At 40.5% G+C, this 18,633-nt stretch overlaps 2 protein-coding genes across 2 annotated transcripts; both read right to left on the bottom strand.

Annotated features, from left to right (window-relative positions):
- Positions 1-11,737: 11,737 nt before the first annotated feature.
- On the bottom strand, positions 11,738-13,160 carry tmsb4x (thymosin beta 4 X-linked). Its single transcript, XM_031869425.1, has 3 exons — positions 13,053-13,160; positions 12,237-12,349; positions 11,738-12,133 (listed from the first exon to the last, which is right to left on the bottom strand). Exons 2-3 carry the CDS (start codon positions 12,334-12,336, stop codon positions 12,108-12,110), a joined length of 126 nt encoding a protein of 41 aa, XP_031725285.1. The 5' UTR covers positions 12,337-12,349; positions 13,053-13,160; the 3' UTR covers positions 11,738-12,107.
- Positions 13,161-13,465: 305 nt separating this feature from the next.
- Positions 13,466-18,304, bottom strand: tlr8a (toll-like receptor 8a). The gene is made up of 2 exons (XM_031869424.1): positions 18,231-18,304; positions 13,466-17,077 (listed from the first exon to the last, which is right to left on the bottom strand). Exons 1-2 carry the CDS (start codon positions 18,273-18,275, stop codon positions 14,006-14,008), a joined length of 3,117 nt encoding a protein of 1,038 aa, XP_031725284.1. The 5' UTR covers positions 18,276-18,304; the 3' UTR covers positions 13,466-14,005.
- Between the last annotated feature and the right edge of the window lie 329 nt (positions 18,305-18,633).

Below are 18,633 nucleotides of genomic sequence, written 5' to 3' on the forward strand. Positions count from 1 at the left end.
ATTTGAAACTGCACTGGAAAAAGATTTCAGATGAGAGGGAGGTCTGCAGTTAAACTTTTTAGTGGAGCTCAACAATAAAATGTGATTATTTCTCCAGACATTCAGTACCCATCTCAGGTAGCAGAAATGTTTCAGCTCGCTAAAGTTGGTTTAGCCAGCGTGAGGTCAAAACAAATTGGGTCTGGACGCTCCCATTGTTGCACCCTTTTTTTTGCAAAAATGCAATTTTTTTGTTTGTTATGGCTCCACTCATGTGTTGCTCTAGAACAAATCAGTGTGGCATAGACGCGACTCTGAGCTCACATACACTCCTCTACAGAGCAAGATGAACCTGAACTTATATTGCCGAATCCACATGTAGCATTTCCTAAATGCTAATCCAGAAGGAAGTGTGGTTGCTGGTAAGCAGGCAGTGGTTGCCGCAAATATGCAGCATTGAGTTGTGGCATTGGCAGAAAGTATGTGATATATGTTAATAGGGGAGCAAATATTCGTAGAAACCCCATGGACAGTAACTAGTTTAATTTCCCCAGAGTAACCATACTACCTTTGGGGAGCTTAGTTGGTAACACATTTTCAAAAATAGAAAAAGTAGCTTTCACTAGACATGGCAACAGTTTTTCTTTTTCAAACTTGTATTGTATTTTTGAAGAGACAGATTTTCACAAATGATCTTCTCCAATGAATTATGTAAGAGTAGCAATTATAGAATATAATAGAATGACAATAGGAGCCGTATTCTCACAAAACAATGAATTGTTGTGTTCCGTACTGTGTCAGGCTCTAGTCTGTGTTATTGCATTCAACAAAAATGCAAAAATATGTTTGCTTACTTTACGGTGCATTACATTATGTACAGCAACTGTGTTCTGGCATCATATGTAGTACTTTCTGCAATCATTAGCCCTCGTTTCATTTCATGCTTGATGTCTTCACCACCTCTGGCAATCCGAGCTCCTAAATTTCTGTTTCTAGTCTGCAACCTGACTCTGTATGACTGACATCTCTCACACTGTGCCATGCTATACATTCCTTGGTGCTGTTATCTCGGCTGTGTGAGCTCCTCTGTGCCAGGCGTCTGGTGAATATTATGCTCACAACAACAGCACCATCTTCTGTCCAGGAGAAAGCCCTGACATGTAGACCTGGACTCATACTTTAATCAACTGGAAGTTAGCAGTATACCTTTCAAAATATTCCTGGCTTAAGGATGTGAATATGTTTTCAGTGACTGAAAGAACATAGATTGTTTCATTTGTGGTAGTATGAAGCACTCTGTGCTGTTGGTTAGGTATAAAAGAGTTTCACAAAAGCCTAGCCTGACACATATAGTTGTGTTCTTAGTGCTACCATTAAGAAATATTTATTTTATACATTGCAAGTATGTGTAGTTTATCATGAAGTATTTTTGTAGTATAAAATCAGAGTCTGCTTTGCTCCCCGTGTGAATACATTGTCCCTCAAGGAACACAGAGATGAGTTTCTTTCTTATTATTTTTCATCAATTCTGTTTTCTTCCAGGAGGAGGAGACATAGTTCAGCACATAAAGAGCCGAGAGGTACACAAAAGGCCATAATGTTACATACACAGAGTTTCATCTTCATAAATCCAAAATCTAACTATTCTATTATCTGGATTGCAGATGTGTTTGATTATAAAGAAGTAAAGGACATATCTTTACTGACTATGCATAGCAATTCTTTGTTTTTTGATTAAATGTGTTTTGCATAGGTCGGAACAGAACTGTGAGTGGAATTCTACCAGTGTTGGTGATTTATTTTGTGCTTTGTCTCCCTCCTGTCTATCATATATATATATATATATCTGTGTTGACTGAAGTAAGCTTCTTCATATCCTGAGGACAGGAAGAGGCACAATAAAGAGGGTTTGTTATTGATGGGTTAGTGGTCTACTTTGCTGTTTCCTGTGGCTTATAACATGATGTTCTCATCATTAAAGTTGTATCTTTCTTAGGGTATGTGTTGGATTTAGACCCGATCTTGTTGTCTCCTTATGATTTAAAACTGGCTTCAAGTGGTGCAGCACTTTGTTGAGGCATTGCTAACTTTCAGGAAGTGTGCCTCCCGACTTCCTGGCATTCACTCAGGCCAGTGCTGTCCACACACTTAACCCGGCTCCAAGCCTGCCGACACGAGTCGATAGAGTTCTAATTTGATAATGCAGCTGAGCCTGGGATTATCAGACTTCAGTAACCCCAGTTACCCCCCCTCTATGCTATTTTTAAAAGGAAATTAGTGGCCCCTACGCAGGGCACACATATACAGTATATCCACTCAGCGTCCCTTACATTGGCCCCTAGCACAATGAGCAAGGCCTTTACTATAAAAGGAGAGACTAGGCTGTTGAAGTTATTTTGAAAGTGATGTGTGTACACAACCACATCCTGCCCTGAGTGGGAGATGAAATGAGCAATGAATGCACTGCAGATAATACTGACTGCTGTGAAAATGGGCCACGGCTCATCAACGACATTGAGGTACACTCTTTGAGGTAAAGATTCAAACACCGCTGTCTCGATTCGATGTGCAATAGTCAAATTTCAATCATTAGTAACAATCATTAAAGCGGTTTTATTTCAATGTCGTCAACTATCAGACCAAAAAAAAATGGTAACTGTCTGCAAAGCTTTTATCTCCAAAATGAGACATTTTCTGTCACATTGCAGTGTGATCTTTCTAAAACCTGATCAATTGAGTATTGCTCCAGGAAGATCTCTGCAACAGTGCAGGCAGGGCTGTGTGACTTCCTCCTTCAATCATAGATGTGACTTTGAGAAATCTTTTTGACTGGATGTGTACAACTCTGACTGGAGCATTGTGCATGCCCGTCTCTCTAGCGTTACATTTGAAAGTTTGTGAGAAGAGAGCATCAAACAAGTGATTTCAAAGTTCAAGTGACTTTGTGCAGGTGCTTCCGTGTATAAAAGTGTAAAGGAAACACATCAAATCATGTGTTTGAGGTCCACATTGTGGAGATATAAAAAAAAAAAACTACCTTTATACAGGAAAACTTCGGATACTTTAAGTTTCATTTTTGTACTTCTAGTTGTACTTTTGCTCTGTCCTTTACGTGACCCAACAGAAACCTCTTGTAAGTCCACAAAAGCAGTAGCCTTATAAGTCCAGGTGCTCTTAGAACATCTGCTGTCCACAGATTACACAATGACAGGCTGCTGCTAAGTGAGGTTGAAACCAGTGCAACCAGAGAGACAGACCTTTGGGGATTCAGGCTGTCAGCGAGATCACACAGACACTTTAGTCCCTCAACATGACAGGTGTAACGGGTTCGGGTGTTCCAAACGCAGGCTCTGGTCCCAGCTGGACACCTCCTGCTCTCCTCTCATTAATAATGCAGCAGCTGTACCATGCTGTGAGGGTGGCTTGATGGTGAAGCACCAGACATCTCAAGAGGCTTGATGTGTGGCTCGCCATTATTTATTAATGGGCTTGCCTGGTCAGAGACATCACAGTGGCCTCTTTAATCTGTCACAGTCTCAAACAAAGCTCTTACGCTAGGGCCACTCTGCTGCAGAGCTGATGATATAGCCTCACAGAAGTAACGTTGCATCAGTTGCTTTACTGGAGTTGTAGTACAGTAGTAGAGGAAGAGACTAGCCTTTGTCTGCTCCATTGATGCAGATTTTTCACTAATCCAAGTGAGGAATTAACACTTAAGATTCATTCTCCTCAGAGGACCCTGACTAGACTTCACACACCACTTAAACAACATCATATGATATACTATATACATGTACAGATGTTGCAGTAGGTTCTTTTACTTCCATTTCTTCAAATCTGTGGTTAGCCTATTGGGGACTTCCCCTGTGCACTTCCTGTCAGATGACTATATCTAAGTACACGTCCCTTTCACACAGTCTCTTTTATTAACCTTCTCTGAGAGAACCAATGACCCTACTTTACAAGGTTCTAATCTTTTGTTTCTTTTCTGTCAGTACCGCTCAGTCCAGCTTTACCAGTCATACTGTAGTTACATTGTTCTTTGATGTCAGCAGGACCTCATTCTGACATTTAACCTTTTAAAGTGGCAGGACCCCAAAGGTCAGAGTTTAAAAGTGCCCTTTATTCTTCTTAACTGGCGAGGTTCATGCAGGGTATAATTATACAACTATGTACCCGAAGAAGAGAACCTATCCGACCTTAGTGCAGTGATCACTTAAACTGCATGCCTAACAGGATAAGACATGCTGCCGTATCAATTTTAACTCTGACCATGTGTGCACAAGAGTTCTAATGTGCCTGCACTGTTGTAGAGATTATAGGCTCCTGATAATACATTTTAAAATTACTGTGCTGTTATTACATACTTGTGGTGTATCAGCAAGATGAGAACAATCATGTTTCATTTCCTGTTTCTTGCAAGAATGATTTTTGTATCTATTGCTGCAGGGACACAATATACAGGGATAAAAACAAGACTCTACAGGCATGACATTTTAAACTGCAGTAATTAATTGTTTGGGGTCGTATACAATGTATTATTAAACTGCAAGATAAAAGTGCACTGTATGTATGTTTTGGTGTTTATATGCATAGTACATACTGTGTGTAGGTACTGTATGACTTATTCCCTAACAAGTATGTTGATACACATGCAGAGCTGTGCAGACAGGTATCAGGCTTGTTTGTTAAATCTATGGTTCCTCTGTAGCGGTGGCCATCAGGAAGTGGAAACAGTCTGCCAGAAAAGGAAGAACGAAAATATCACACAGCAAAAGTCGGAAGTTACAGTTTTAAAACTTTTAACCGAGCTTTGTCTTGATGGCTTTCACAGACCTGCTTTGAGCTGTATACACACACACACACACACACACACACACACACATCTCAAAGTGCTTATCCACCTTAGGCCTAATTACAGGGAGATCAAACCATTCTCAGAACCAATCTGAACGCCAAAGACGTCCTGTTTCACAACACCTTTTGCAGACTAGTGCAAACATGGTTTGTGGGTTTTTATGGCACTATCGCAACTGCAAACAGGGGGGCAAGCCTACACAAAGGATCCAGCTTTAAATCCCTGAGTTGGGGCAATATTCTGCACATCTAGTTGGGACATGCTGACCTGGCTTATTGGAGGACTGATACCTAAGCACATTCCTCAGACAGATCTCAACAAGCTGCCCTAGTCCTAGTCTGGGCCGTGGTGCATAGCAGTAAAATATTAAAAAGCAAACAAACATTGAAATAATTCATGCAGGAACTGCACATGTTTGGACAATGCAACACACATACAAACTAAACACACACAGAGAGTTGCGTGCAAGTGTCATCAAATAAAATGTATTAGCATCACCAGTTCTCTAAATATACAAACACACTTCTGCACCAGAGTTTCAGATCTCACAAGTATAATGTGTGCAGCTTTTGGTACCATTTACCAACATGAATCATGCTGTTGTGTGCAATTTGTACAAAATGTTCCTCAGAAGCAGTGTCAAATCTTGGCACACAATAATATCCTGAGGACATGATTTCAAACGGCTTCAAGTCTGCACTTGCAGCTCCTTATTTCCTAAGCCTTATGTTCACAGAATAGTAGGGGTATTCAGAGTCCTCTGCTATTACTTCATAAAATCATCAGTTAACTTGTGCGTAAAATGATGAACAGATTCCTCTTCTTTTGCTGACTTGCTTGCAAACAAGAATTGCAAATTCAGCAATGGTCAGCAAAATTTAGAGTTTTATTTTAAACACTCTGTCAGTCCATATATGGTGCAAGTCCACGAGCACAGTTAGTTTAAACGTATGCTTTGACAGTATGGCACTGCGACTCTTTAACCACATCCTGTTGCACACCTTTGGGGCTGGCTTCAGACACATTCACAAACAAGCCCCTGTAACATACAGCGGCAAAGTAGTTTAAGGTGAGATATGTGAAGGAGATTTAACAGCCAGGACATGATAACATTTTGTTGTCAACACGGTGCACTAAGGAGTGAAAGTACTATTGCAGGACCAATATAAAAATACGAACGCATTAGGACACATTATAAGTGCTTAAAAAGTTGTTATATATCTTCTCAGATAAATGCTAATCATGTGCAGACGCTGTAATAAGCAGCCAGGAAAGCCATACTGTAAGTTAGAGACTGCATAAGCGGGAGGAGGAGAAGTTGACACATTGTGAGGATTTCTCAAGAGCATTATCCTGCTCTGGCATGATGCATGCAAGTCAAAAGGACTTAGCTGGAGGGCAACATCATTAGTGGAGCTTTGTTTTCCTGTGTCCAATGACAACAACCACAGCAATGATATATCAATGCCCTGACCTGTTATTCACGTGAAATGTTGCCAGAAATCCTTGATGTGATAACTAAGACAATATCTGACACAAAGCAAAGGCACGGTCAAAAAAGACCCCACAGAATAGACACCTGCACTAGACAGTGTTTGAATTATCTAATTACACTTCTAAACACATACAATTTCCCTTATTCAGTATGCAGATTCATCACAGTACTGATCACAGTTCTGTATAAAAATGTATCCACACATGGACCAGTCAGTTTCCTAATGAATGTATCCCTTGATGGCTCATCTCAAGAGTTCTCTCAGCTGTAGAGGTCAGATATCTCGCTCAACTGACTCATCAAATACGTCGTTCTTAAGGCAGCTTGCCTGAGCTCTGCATTTCCTATACCGCAGTTTGTGCCCCTCGACCTAAAACACTCGCTTCCAGTGTTCACGTCACATGATTACTGCCACAGAATTTCTATCTCCTCCTTTAACACACATTCAAATCGGTGTGTGTCACTCATTCCTCTCGCTTCCTGTGTCTGTGTCAGACCTGATCACAGTTATCATGCTAGCTTAAACGCCCACCTTGTTGTTGTAGTACTAAATGTAACACTGTGAATTATTCCTGCATGTACTCATATACTGTGAGTACATGAGGACGTTGGTGCTGAAAGCGGGGGCGTTTAGGTTGCCAGACACAGCTGGTGAGCTACTGAGCTCGCCAGGGTGACTCTTGCAGCTGAAAGGTTGCATGCACATGTCACATTGAATCACACTACACTGCATCTCCTCCGCCGGTGCACTCGGGACACATCTGCCTAGCTAGTCAGAATGCACAACATGTAGTCCAGCAAGCCAAAGAGGCATTTGTTCTTGGAATTATAGGATGCCTATGTGTTAATAACCCTGTAACCTTCCTCGCATCCTTGTATGGTTGTTGAGCTTTATGCCATGTCATTTTTTTTTTCTTTTCTTTTGCAAGAACTAGCTCTTGAAATGTTCTGAAATAAGAAATTAGTCATGATAATTTAGACATGATGTGGTGCATTTATTTCAAGAGTTACATGGGTAGAGAAAAGCTTTGAGACAACATTTACGGAGATGAAAGGGAAATATTACAATTTTGATGTTTATGAATATTCAAAAATATCAGGTAGATGGGGATTCCTTTTTTGGACTCATGACCTCTGTATGTCTAAAAATCCAGGCTTAATGCCTGTTCCTCTATTTCAGTTCAGTTTGTTTGTGTTTTGTATACGTCATGTTTTCAAGACTTTTAAGTCTTTAAGACGCTGACTGCTGATTGTTTTTAATCAGGTGTCTGTGATTGTGATGGGGATATATGTTGAAATGTTTTTCCGTGAAGAACTTAAATTATTTTGTCTGCCTTCTCTTTATTTCGTTTTCTATCTGATTCTATTTTTTTTTTTATCACTTTACTTAAAGAATCTGCTTCATCTACTTCTGCTTTAGCTAGGGAGTATTTTCATCAGGTTTCACATGATAACCCACAAGGCCTTTTGGCTTCCACCTTTGCTATGTAAGTCTTAGGACTGATAAGATGAATGGAATGAACACCAAACCCCAACTTAGTAGAGAATGCACCTGGAATGCACCACTAACTAAAGGTTAAGAGAATACGAAACAGGTCAAGCAACTCTTTGTCTTTCTTTGCATGCGCTTTGGTAATCAGGCTTTTTCCTCGAGATTCCTATTAAAACCTGCACACAGATACATATTAGTGTGTCCCTGCAAAGTGATCGGTTTGTTAGCCAGATATATGGATAATCTGCCGTCTGCCGCAGATCTCAAGCACGTTTCTGGGAGTTTCTTTGTCACACATAGCAACCATTATGGTGTGTCACTGGATTGGCCAGCTCACACCCTCAGCTTTTGTGTCTACCTATCACACAATAGCAGCACTGCTTTTTCCCACCGTGGGTATGATAATGAGGACAAAGATGAATTGTCCTTTTCTTGGTTCACTCTGAATCAGGAACATAAAGACGCTGAACCTCCCTTTACAGATGAATGGACATTTTTGTCCCAGCTTCAGCTTTTTATCACACCTACGGTTAATAGTGAGAATTGAGTAAACCTTTCTCATATAAATCAATCTGCATCTGTAGTATGACTGACAGTATTTGTGACAGTATTCGTTTACCGTCGATAACATTCCACAATGTTCCTCTTCCTAATGCATCTATGGATATTTGTGATTATTCTGTTATTGTTATTATTCTGTCCTGTTATTCTATGTCAGTCATTTGGTACCATTAGGATTTGTTATAAATAGACTCCGAAATAAACATTTTAATTATTTATACTGTGTCTTCTCTCCCTATGTACTGAAACGTAACAAAAAAAACCAGCAAAAATCCACATTATCATAATTAAAAAAAGAAATGAAAACTTTGCACAGTGAGAAACCAAACCAGCAGAAAATAGTTTACTGGGGAGTTGAGTTTCACTTGTTTTACTTCACACAGCAGCTATTTCTTACGGGCTAGCCTACAACCCTTTACTTCTTTTAAATGATAGCACACCGACAAAACCATTCGTGGTATTGGATTCCGTTTAACTTATGTGTAAAGAAATAGAAGAACAAAATGTTTTTACCAAAAGATTTCTTAGTATTATGGAGGAACCTCAATGATCATGTGACAAAGACAAACTATATATACAGTAAAACCACCACACTGTGTCAAGAGAGAATTTTTGAAATCATTGCTACTGTACTTGCACCAATCTAGTGATCCTAGTCATCGAATTGCCTGCTTCATTGAATTGATCTAGTGCTCTGATTATGTGAAAATGTTTGGGAAGCTAAAATCTCCTGTCTGCTACCATGGAAACACCTCGCAAGAAGTATTGACCAGGTTTTAATCTGAACGTGAGGAAGCAGCAGAGATGAGTTTGACCGCGCTGCTGCTACAGCATGCTGTGAGATCCTGTCACATCCTCCTGCATGTGAACACTACAACTGGCGGGAACAAGCATTGTTTTTGTCCTCGTAGCATTTCCTATAAAAAAAACCCAAAAGATGTCAGGGGATTTGCTGCTATTATCAACAGGGGTTTATTATTTTGTGCCTGTTGTTTATTGTATTGGTTTAAAAAAATTAGACACTGATTGGTAGTCAATCTATTTGCATTAGTAAAGCAGAATCTCATGTTACATTTTCAAAAAATCCCTCCTTCTCACACTGTGACTCATTGCTACACTGTAATTCAACACGGACCGCAACATTAATCACATCCAGTGCAAACCGTGTGATCTGAAACATAGCTACAGTCAGTTCATAGGCCATCCTCCATGACACGGCATGGATCAGTTAAGTTAATCAGGAGACACAAGTCAGATGAATAAAAGACAATTGTTTATTATTGACGGATGATAAAGTCTTGACAGGCGCTTGGACTCTACAGGGAGATGTGTAATCGAGGGGCGTCTGCCCTGAGCAGCAACAAAATAAATCCCCTGTGGAGTCCAGACACTGGTGGTGGCTGATGAGGCTGATAGAATGATGAGTTGATGAAGCTGATGAAGCTGATGAATCTACGAATACTTTGCAAAGATGGAGAGGCGTAGTTGCGCGTAACAGCAACATGAACGTACTGAAGGTAGAGAGACAACCATATTTAAAAGGAGACGGCAGCGAGATGATACGCTAATGATGTAATTGTGTCGCTATGCTATTGGATAGAAGAGACCAGCTGATCTAAACAGCTGATATCATGATTGACAGCCCCAAACAATGACAGCAAGGAAAATGTGAGTGAGCATGCGAGAGAGGAGTGAATGACAGATGTATGAGGACTTAACTAGAGCTTTATTTCTAAGCCACTTAGGCGGAGTAACACTATCGTATGGTTGTTGGGATACAGGATACAGTGTACTGTAAGCCTTATAGATACCCAGTGTGGTTTCATTCTTAAGGCACATTACGTATAGGCAGTCTAAGAGGCAGCTGTGTTGTTCGTAGTGAGCTGCAGTCAGTCCGCGCCACAGCTGGTCCAGAGGGTGCCCGTCACAACACTGGCAGATGGCCTCTTGGTGCCTCCAGCCAAGTTCACCACAATCAGCCCTCAGTGTCATTTGCATCCCTTTTCCACAGACAGTTATCAGGTCTCGACTGGGGCTGATCCACACGAGGAGCAGCAGCAGCAAAAACAGGGCAACTCAGTACTATGGTACAGTAAAGATTTTGATTGTTCCAACATATCGTCTCTCAAAGTGTCCATGAGCATAATGCTGCGTTCATGTAGCAAGGTTGTCAGGAGAAAATATGTCTGCTGCTATGTACATGCATCACTTATCAGTTTAACAAAGTGTGGAGAGAGCGTAACAGGAGAAGGCAGTGTCTCGTAATGTGTAATATTGGCTACTGTTTTCCCCAAAGCACACATTGTTATAAGACACTGAGGAGCTGTTGTGTGGCAAAACTGCACATAAGGATGGGAGAGGACTTAAGAGGGGCTGGTATCACAGATGTGATTATAAATTTGGCGCTCCTTAAAAGGGCTATGGAAAAATAAACCAACATGTCCCTTTTCCCGCACTAAAAGGGATCTTAGATTAAATGCAGCCTCATGGAGACGAGGATGAATGTGAACTTGTTCCAATCCATCAGCAGAGCCCATTGTTATTGTCTATAGACAGTTACGTAATCTCTCTCCCCACATGAAATACGGTCATCTCAGTGTTGCAGAATGTGGTAGGATTCTCCTTGTGTATATTGGTCTTTTCTTTTCTTGTGGACCGCTTAGTCAGTGCTGTGGTTTCCACATTCAATGAGGTCACAAAGGCCATCATTTACTCAAACTGCTGCAGTATAGAATGACCAGTCCCGAGTTGGCAAATTTGTTTTAAATCAACTTGTGTAAGGATTCATGTTCCCTCTTTACAATCAGTAGTTACTAGCTGTAAATCACCGATTCTTTATCCATATACAAGGAATTGGGTAAGATGTCATTACGGTGCAGCCAGGGTTAGTATTCCAAGCATATGGGCACATTTAGTCTGAACAAAATAAAGCTCATTTGGTTAATAAAAATACTTTGAGTCCACACTAAGTGACCCAGTCATTGTAGGTGCAGCACCAGACTTATCAAATAGTTCTCATTCAAATATTAGACGTTTCCTAGGCCATTGAAACAATTTGTTGTTCCCTTTTGGTGCACAAGCTTCCAGGTGTGAGAAGTTTATATTTCCTCCATTATAAAACCTTTGCTGTGAGAGTGTAGTTTGAAAATGGAGCAAAGCATGCTTTAGCAGGTTAGAATCAGTGCTTTTTAGGTCAGGTGTTAACTTCACAGCACTAAAGACAAAGTGCTGCCAAATCAGCTCGTTGAGATAAAAGCTAAATTCATGGCCAAACGGTTACTCAAAAGTGGTTCTTAGAGCCCAAGGTGGATGGCATGAAAATCTGTCAGTGTAAAACCACAAGGACACAAAGTCATTATACATTTTTTTTTATTTTGAATATTTAACAAGCTTGTGCATTCCAGATTTTCTTACAAAACACACCGCTTGCTATGCGAGCATTCACAAGCAGCCAGAAGTGTTACAAATCATAGGGAAGTGTAGGCCCCCAGTTGTTTCATGACACGGCCACTCCAAACGGCACACTTAAAAAAAGAGATGCATCCACAGCAACAGATGACCAGGAACCCATGGTGACGACAAGCCACACTCCCTTACTGTACAGAGCAACATTAGCCGAGTTGGCGGCTTAACAGCCATGTTGGGTTTTGTACCTCAATTAGAATACACATTGTAAAAGAAAAGTAGTAAGGCTTGTGGAATGTACAATGCACTGCTCTCCATTATGTAGACTTCTCCTGCTCGATGGCTGTAAGAAAAAAAACAAAAAAAAAAACAAATTAGCGCAAAAGGTTTAACGTAACAAATACATGTTCTGGATAAAAAAAAAAGTCAGCATGTACGTCACATACTTTCTTTGGTTGGCAGGGTGTTTTTCTCCTGGGTATCAGTCTTCTTTAGCTTGGTCTTGTCGAAGCTTTCGACCGCAGAGACGTCGGGTTTGTCAGCCATTTCTGCAAAGGTTCTAAAAACAGACATGGAAACTCAAATTAGTGGCGCGTCAATTGAGTTCAATCAGAACACACCTGGGCAGCTTTGCTGGTGATCAGAATTAACAAGAGCTCGAAGGGCCATTTACATGATCTGCTTTTGGCAAAAAATAACTAATTCTTAGAAAGACTGGCGTTTTTGTGGAAACACGCCGCGTGTGTGCGTGTGTGTGTGTGCGCGCGCGTTTATCGCACCCGATTTAAGAAACGCTTTTGTCAGTTAGTGAACGTGTGCAGCAGAAGAGACACCGCCCTTCAATGCAATCTAGACGTGCAGACTGCTTTCACTAGCGAACCCCCCCCCTCAGAACAATAACCCCGACTCAATAAAGGCAGAGCATGTGTCCTACGGAATGTAATAGGTTTAACGAGTCGAGCCAAATACATTATCCAAGTTACTGACAAAGCGTGCGACATTTGTTTTAGTTTCATAAATTAAACAGACATGTTATGCCCTTCTGTTGCATTTCTTTGAACAGGTCGGACCATCAGGCATTTTCTGATCAATTCCAGCGGCTTTTAAGACTACATGAGCAGCCGGCTGAGGTAAGACATTGTGAGACGACCAGGAGAAACAATACGCACTCACTAGTCCCTGAATCAATCATCAGTAAATATGAAATAAAATCAGACTCAATTCAAACCCGCACATGATAACAGAAACAATGAACCGCTCACCTGGGTCTGAGTCGTATAAATGACGGGATGCACGTCTCTCGTTGGAAGAGGAGCGGAGTGATGGCTGTAGCGTCAGTCGCAGTATAAATAGTGCGCAGTATGCAAATAGCCAGCTGACGTCACGTCCACTGTCTCCAAAGCCTGCTTTTTTTTTACGAGTATGTTTTTGCTTTAAGATGACTAAAGTTATACAACGCTGGGTATAGCGTAGCCATATTTTTTAAATTTTGAATTGTGAATTTATGTGAGGGAAAATAACTGCAACTTATAGCTGAGTGAAATCACTCCATCACTCTCTATTAATGGAATGTGTCTTTACCATCACTGCGGTTTCGTTATTCGTGCCACAACGCGAGAAAAAATGTAGGCTGCAGGGTGATTTAAGAGTGAGGTAAAGAGTTGATTGGTTTGGGTTTAACCTGCACAAAACGAGCCATTACAACGTGCATCAGAGGGCGACACCTTGCGGACAAACAAAGGTATAACCAGGAAGTGCAGGTAGAGGGGGATTTCATTGGAACTGCAGATTGGACAGAGTTTTAGTTGTGCAAAGCTCAACATGTTTTCTTTTGACTCTCATAGCTGAGTCTTGACAAATTAGAAATAGGCCTGAGGGATAATGCAGCACATTTTATTCTTACAACAAATTGTGTTGGTTGTTTTTGTTACCTTAAATATATTGTCTAGGCTAGATGGAGACCACATAACATCCAAAAAAGGGCACAGATTTTAAATGAGTTGATTTATTTGATATACATTTTCCACACAAGACATTCTGTATCATTGTAAAAAACATAATCAATATCTTTATTTGTCTTTAATTAACCCCAGACAGAGTGATACAAGTTGTGAAGGACCACATCAGAGTTGACATAGAACAATCAATTTAAAAAGGCACCAGATATAGCATTTTAAAGTTAGGCCTAAATCATTCCCAGACAGTAGTCATTGGTTCACTTTATGGTAAAGTACTTTTTATAAGTCTTGTTGCATATCGCCTGGTTGTCCACTCTGACCACATTCCTCAAGATTTGCCAAAACCAGGGCTCTGCGGCAGCTGTTCTTGGCCACTCCAACACACTTTTCGCACACATCCGCCTCCTCAGGCGCAGGAAGTGAGAATGCTGCAGGACGGGTTCCAGCATCAGCAGCACGATCACGTCCACGTTTTCATCAAGCAGTCTTTGGTGGGCCAGACACATCGCCAGCTTGAAAACCCCGGTCTTAACATAAGCCTCGGTTAAGACGAACAGGGTCTTACGACTGTACCGGATGCTCTGAGCAAGGTTCTCTACCAGTGGGGCTCCGGGGGCCCAATCCCTCTCCTCCAGACACAGAGGAAGATGCTTATCTCCTTCCTCCTCCAGTTTCACTCGCAGGTTCGTCATCACCCACTCGGAGACGTGTGGATCTCTGGTATCGTACGTCACAAAGACATCATAAACACAGTCTGGTGAGTTCAAGGATCTGTATCCTTTCAGCTTAGCTTTCATATAGTGAAACAGGTAGGAAGCATCCCAGTAGAACAAGTGAGCAACTGTTGCCACAAACATGAAAACAATAATGAAGGAATTTGTCAGAATGTAGATCAAGAACGCCTGACTGTCATTTACACACTGGTTAATGTCAAAGTAGATCAGAGCTTGACCGTTCAGGTTCGCCGGTGTGTCGCATGTCACCTCGGTGGTCAGCCCAGGGATCTTTACATCACTGTTTTCAATCCACACAATGAACTCTAATGAATCACAGGTACACTGGAACGGGTTTCTCTGCATGTACAAAGTCTGGATCTGAGATTCAGGTCTGGATTGGAAGGTGGATTGATTGATTATAGTCAGTTTGTTGTTGCTAAGTTTAAGAGTCGTGAGGCTTTTTGCACCCTTTAGAAACCCATTGTCCAAGTGGATAATGTGATTATGACTCAGGTCAAGGAAAGTCAAAGAGACGTTTGCCTTTATAACTGTCACATTAGTTAAATAATTGAAACTCAGTTCTAAAATTTGAAGTTGATGGAAACACGTGAGTTTGTCCCATGTAAAATCAGTAAGATAATTGTGATTTATGCGTAGTGTGGTGAGGTTAGACGGCAAATATTCATAAACATTGTCTGGAATCTTTACAATGCTGTTGTAGGATATATCTAAAATTCTCAAATTAGTAAGATTAGTAAAAAGCATCTTATACGAGACGTCACTTTCTTTCCAAAGAGTCCCGAGAAAATTATTTGTGAACTGAAGTTCTGTTAATGATTTGCTGTGCATCATTTTTGTTGTCAACGTGGAAATGGAATTATGACTCATATTCAGCACCCTCAGAGCAGGCAGATTTTTTGTAAAATTTAAATTATGCGTTACCCCAAATGCTTTAAAGTAGTGATCATTGTTACTGAGGTCTAGCACTTGTAGTTTATCTAGTTCTTTGAAGGCATTGTCATAGGCCAGATCAATCCTATTGAATGAAAGGTCTAGGTATGTCAGATTAGGCAGCAAGGAGAACTCTTTTCCATTAAGTGCTGCTGAAAATCCATTACTGGAGAGGTTGAGACATGCAATATTCTCATAGCCTTTAAATTGCTGTAGAGAAATGAAGAACAGATTATTTGAGCTGAGGATTAGCACTCGTCCAGAGTCAAAGCACTCTTGTTTGATAAGGCCGTGGGATAGTTCATAAACAAAATCTTTCGGCTGGGGTTTTACGAGCGGTGACATAGAGAGGTCAGACCCCTGATTGTATCCGTCACTTGAACTTCTCACTGGGATGGGATACAGCCTGTTTTCTGCGAGGTATATCATTTTCAGGTCGATAAATTGGCTGAATATGGTGGAATTAGAGTGAATAATGAAGTTAGTCCCCAAGTTCAGTGCGGACAGGTTTTGGAGCTTGTACAGAGGTCTGAGCGTGTCCAGTTCAAGATTCTGGAAGACCAAACCCTCCAAATGCAAAGTTCTGAGAGACACGAGATTTGAAAACTCCTTTGAGAGATTTAATGTCGTGGGGTATGATTTGAGGGCAAAGTTGAAAGAGAGATCAATTACTTCTAACTTTGGGAGATATCTTAGAAATGTTGCCTCCTCAGTAATTGCTTTTAATAAGAAGTTGAATGACAGGAACAATTGCTTAAGCTTGTTCAGCTTCTCAAACCAGGAGGGATTCAGGTGGTCCAGGGAGTTTCCTCCCAGGTTCAGTGTTAGGAGCTGTGTTAGATTCTGAAATGCATTAGGATGGATACCAAGAGACATGTTTTTGCAAGAAACACAAGGAAATGGAGCATTTTGACATCTTGGACAGTTTCCTTCTATTTTTAGGACGTTTAAATTCGGTAGCCACAAAAAATCATCTTCAGATATGTGCTGGATTCTGTTAGAACCCAGCGTTAACATGCTTAATGATTGGGGTAATCCTTTGGGAACTTCTGTTAAGTTGTTAGAAGACAAGTCCAGAACCTGCAGCTTGTTCATAACTGCAAAACTGTCTTTCATAATCGTAACAGATTTCCCACAAGGGTTCCAGATGTAGCAGTTTCTGGATAACCTTAAATGGGTCACGTTTGGTAAGCCAGCAAGGCTCCTGTTATCCAACAAAAAAATGTGGTTGTTGTTCAGGTCGAGGATTTCCACGCTGAGAGGGAGATTGCCGGGAATTTCTTTCAGATAGTTGCCAGTCAGTCTCAGTTCTCGCAGTTTTGTCAGATTTTTGAAAGCATTCGCAGCAATGATCACTGCGTGGTCCATGTTTGCCCTGCTGAGATTGAGTTGAGTCAGATTCAGCAGGCTGGAAAACGAATCAGCCGAAATATTCTTAATGTAGTTGTCTGATAAGTTAAGTTCAGTAGCGTTAGTGGTTATCCCAGAAGGTACTATTTTCAGATGACGCCCTTCACAGTCAAATCGGACCGTAGAGGTATTGTCCGCTGTGACATCACAAGGGAACTGCGATTTCATCCACGCAGGTTTGCATGCAGCAAGCTGGATCTCATAATGGCAACACAGACAGAACAGCAGCAAGTGCATCCAACGTGTGACAGTCTGTAGGTGAACAATAGAATTGGTGAAATGGAGTATTTCATAAACATGTATATAAACAGACATTATTTCATACAGTATGTCATGCATTTTGTGTTTTATTAAAGGATGGGTTTCGCAATGTCTCTAAACAATAGTTAGAAGGTATGATTACAGCAAGCAAAACCTGTTGCAATGTTCATGTGGGCACCCGACTAATGTTTTACGACAGACCTGACAAATTATGAACCTGTCCTAAAAGTATTGAAAATTACTTTTCCGAATAGTACCACTTGTAACCAGCAGGTGGCAGCTCTATGCAGTTTAAATATCACTCAACTGGAATAACTGCTCTTGGCAGTTTGAATTATGAATTATGTTAAACCCCTTACAGCCAGACGATGTAACTAAGTAAATCATTTCTTCCTCCGAAAGCTACATATTCTCACTTTAACATCTGGTTTTCCTTTTATTCTCCATAAGCTGCTGTAGGTTGTTGAGAGTGTTTCACAGTGAGAGACAGTATCAGATATATATTCTGTGCATGTGACTAGTTCCAGCTCTTTACTGAGGCTGTGGTCTTTACAGTGAGTGAAATATGGATGCACCTTCCATCTAATTGAAATAATCTTGTGAATTATTTTAGACATTTAGCCATTTCATGGTATCTTTGTAAACGAGAATTTAAAATAAGTTTCTGTGGGTTTGAACAATGTCTGGCTGTGCGGCATGAGTTAGTAATCACAAGTCCACTGACAGACCGCTCCTTAACTGTTACTACCGGAACAATGGAAAAGGATACTGATAGAATAAAGATGATAGGATATAGTTTGTTTTCCACACAGTTGTGAATAACGTTTAATGTATTATTTACTGTAGATCACACCATAATCAGAAATGCCACTAAACAGTTTTCAATGAGTCAAAGTATACACAGTTAAGCCAAGTATTATCTAGGGCCATAAAGTTAATCACAGAAGCACAAAGTCATTACAGATTACATTACTCATCCAATTAAAAATTACATGCAGGTAACCAGGAAATCCCTAACACACCCCGACAAAGAATAAGTCTTAGTAAAACGTTTGGTATACTTTCAGAAGATATATCTATTCTATGCTATACAACGAGCAAATATTACAAATAAAGTTCAGAGAAACGTATCAATAAAACTCACCATTGTGCATGCACTGTGATTCCTTAAGACAAACTTGAAAAACATTGACCCTGGCACTCTTTCATGTAAAATTGAAAATGAACTATTTGTTAAAAAAATATGTCTAGACTGGGTTCTTACTTTTTTATATGTAAAGCATTTAAAATATATATATAAAAAAAAAAAAACTTGTTGCTGAAGTCAAACAAAAGCAACAAACTGTCTGGTGCTCACAACAAGTCTGTGGGGAAGAAGTAGCATGTGAATTAAAGAAGTGAATCTGTTCCACTTCCCCTTTTCATTTGTTTGCAGGTTTGTTGCTTCATCAAAGTGAAAATGATTATTCTCTGTGGAGATGGCAAAGAGACTCTATTGTGTACCGTGACCCCAATACAGTACATTTGTATTTAAAATTATCATTTTA

Source organism: Anarrhichthys ocellatus, unplaced genomic scaffold (genome assembly GCF_004355925.1).
Source record: "Anarrhichthys ocellatus isolate YVR2014 unplaced genomic scaffold, GSC_Weel_1.0 scaffold47, whole genome shotgun sequence".
NCBI classification, from domain to species: domain Eukaryota; kingdom Metazoa; phylum Chordata; class Actinopteri; order Perciformes; family Anarhichadidae; genus Anarrhichthys; species Anarrhichthys ocellatus.

Bases quoted from the DNA above. Each gene is read 5' to 3' on its own strand.
- tlr8a (XM_031869424.1), bottom strand. From the start codon at position 18,275: ATGTTTTTCAAGTTTGTCTTAAGGAATCACAGTGCATGCACAATG. The intron at 17,078-18,230 runs GTGAGTTTTATT...GTTCACCTACAG, and splicing joins ATCACAGTGCATGCACAATG to ACTGTCACACGTTGGATGCA.
- tmsb4x (XM_031869425.1), bottom strand. From the start codon at position 12,336: ATGGCTGACAAACCCGACGTCTCTGCGGTCGAAAGCTTCGACAAGACC. The intron at 12,134-12,236 runs GTATGTGACGTA...TTTTTCTTACAG, and splicing joins CACCCTGCCAACCAAAGAAA to CCATCGAGCAGGAGAAGTCT.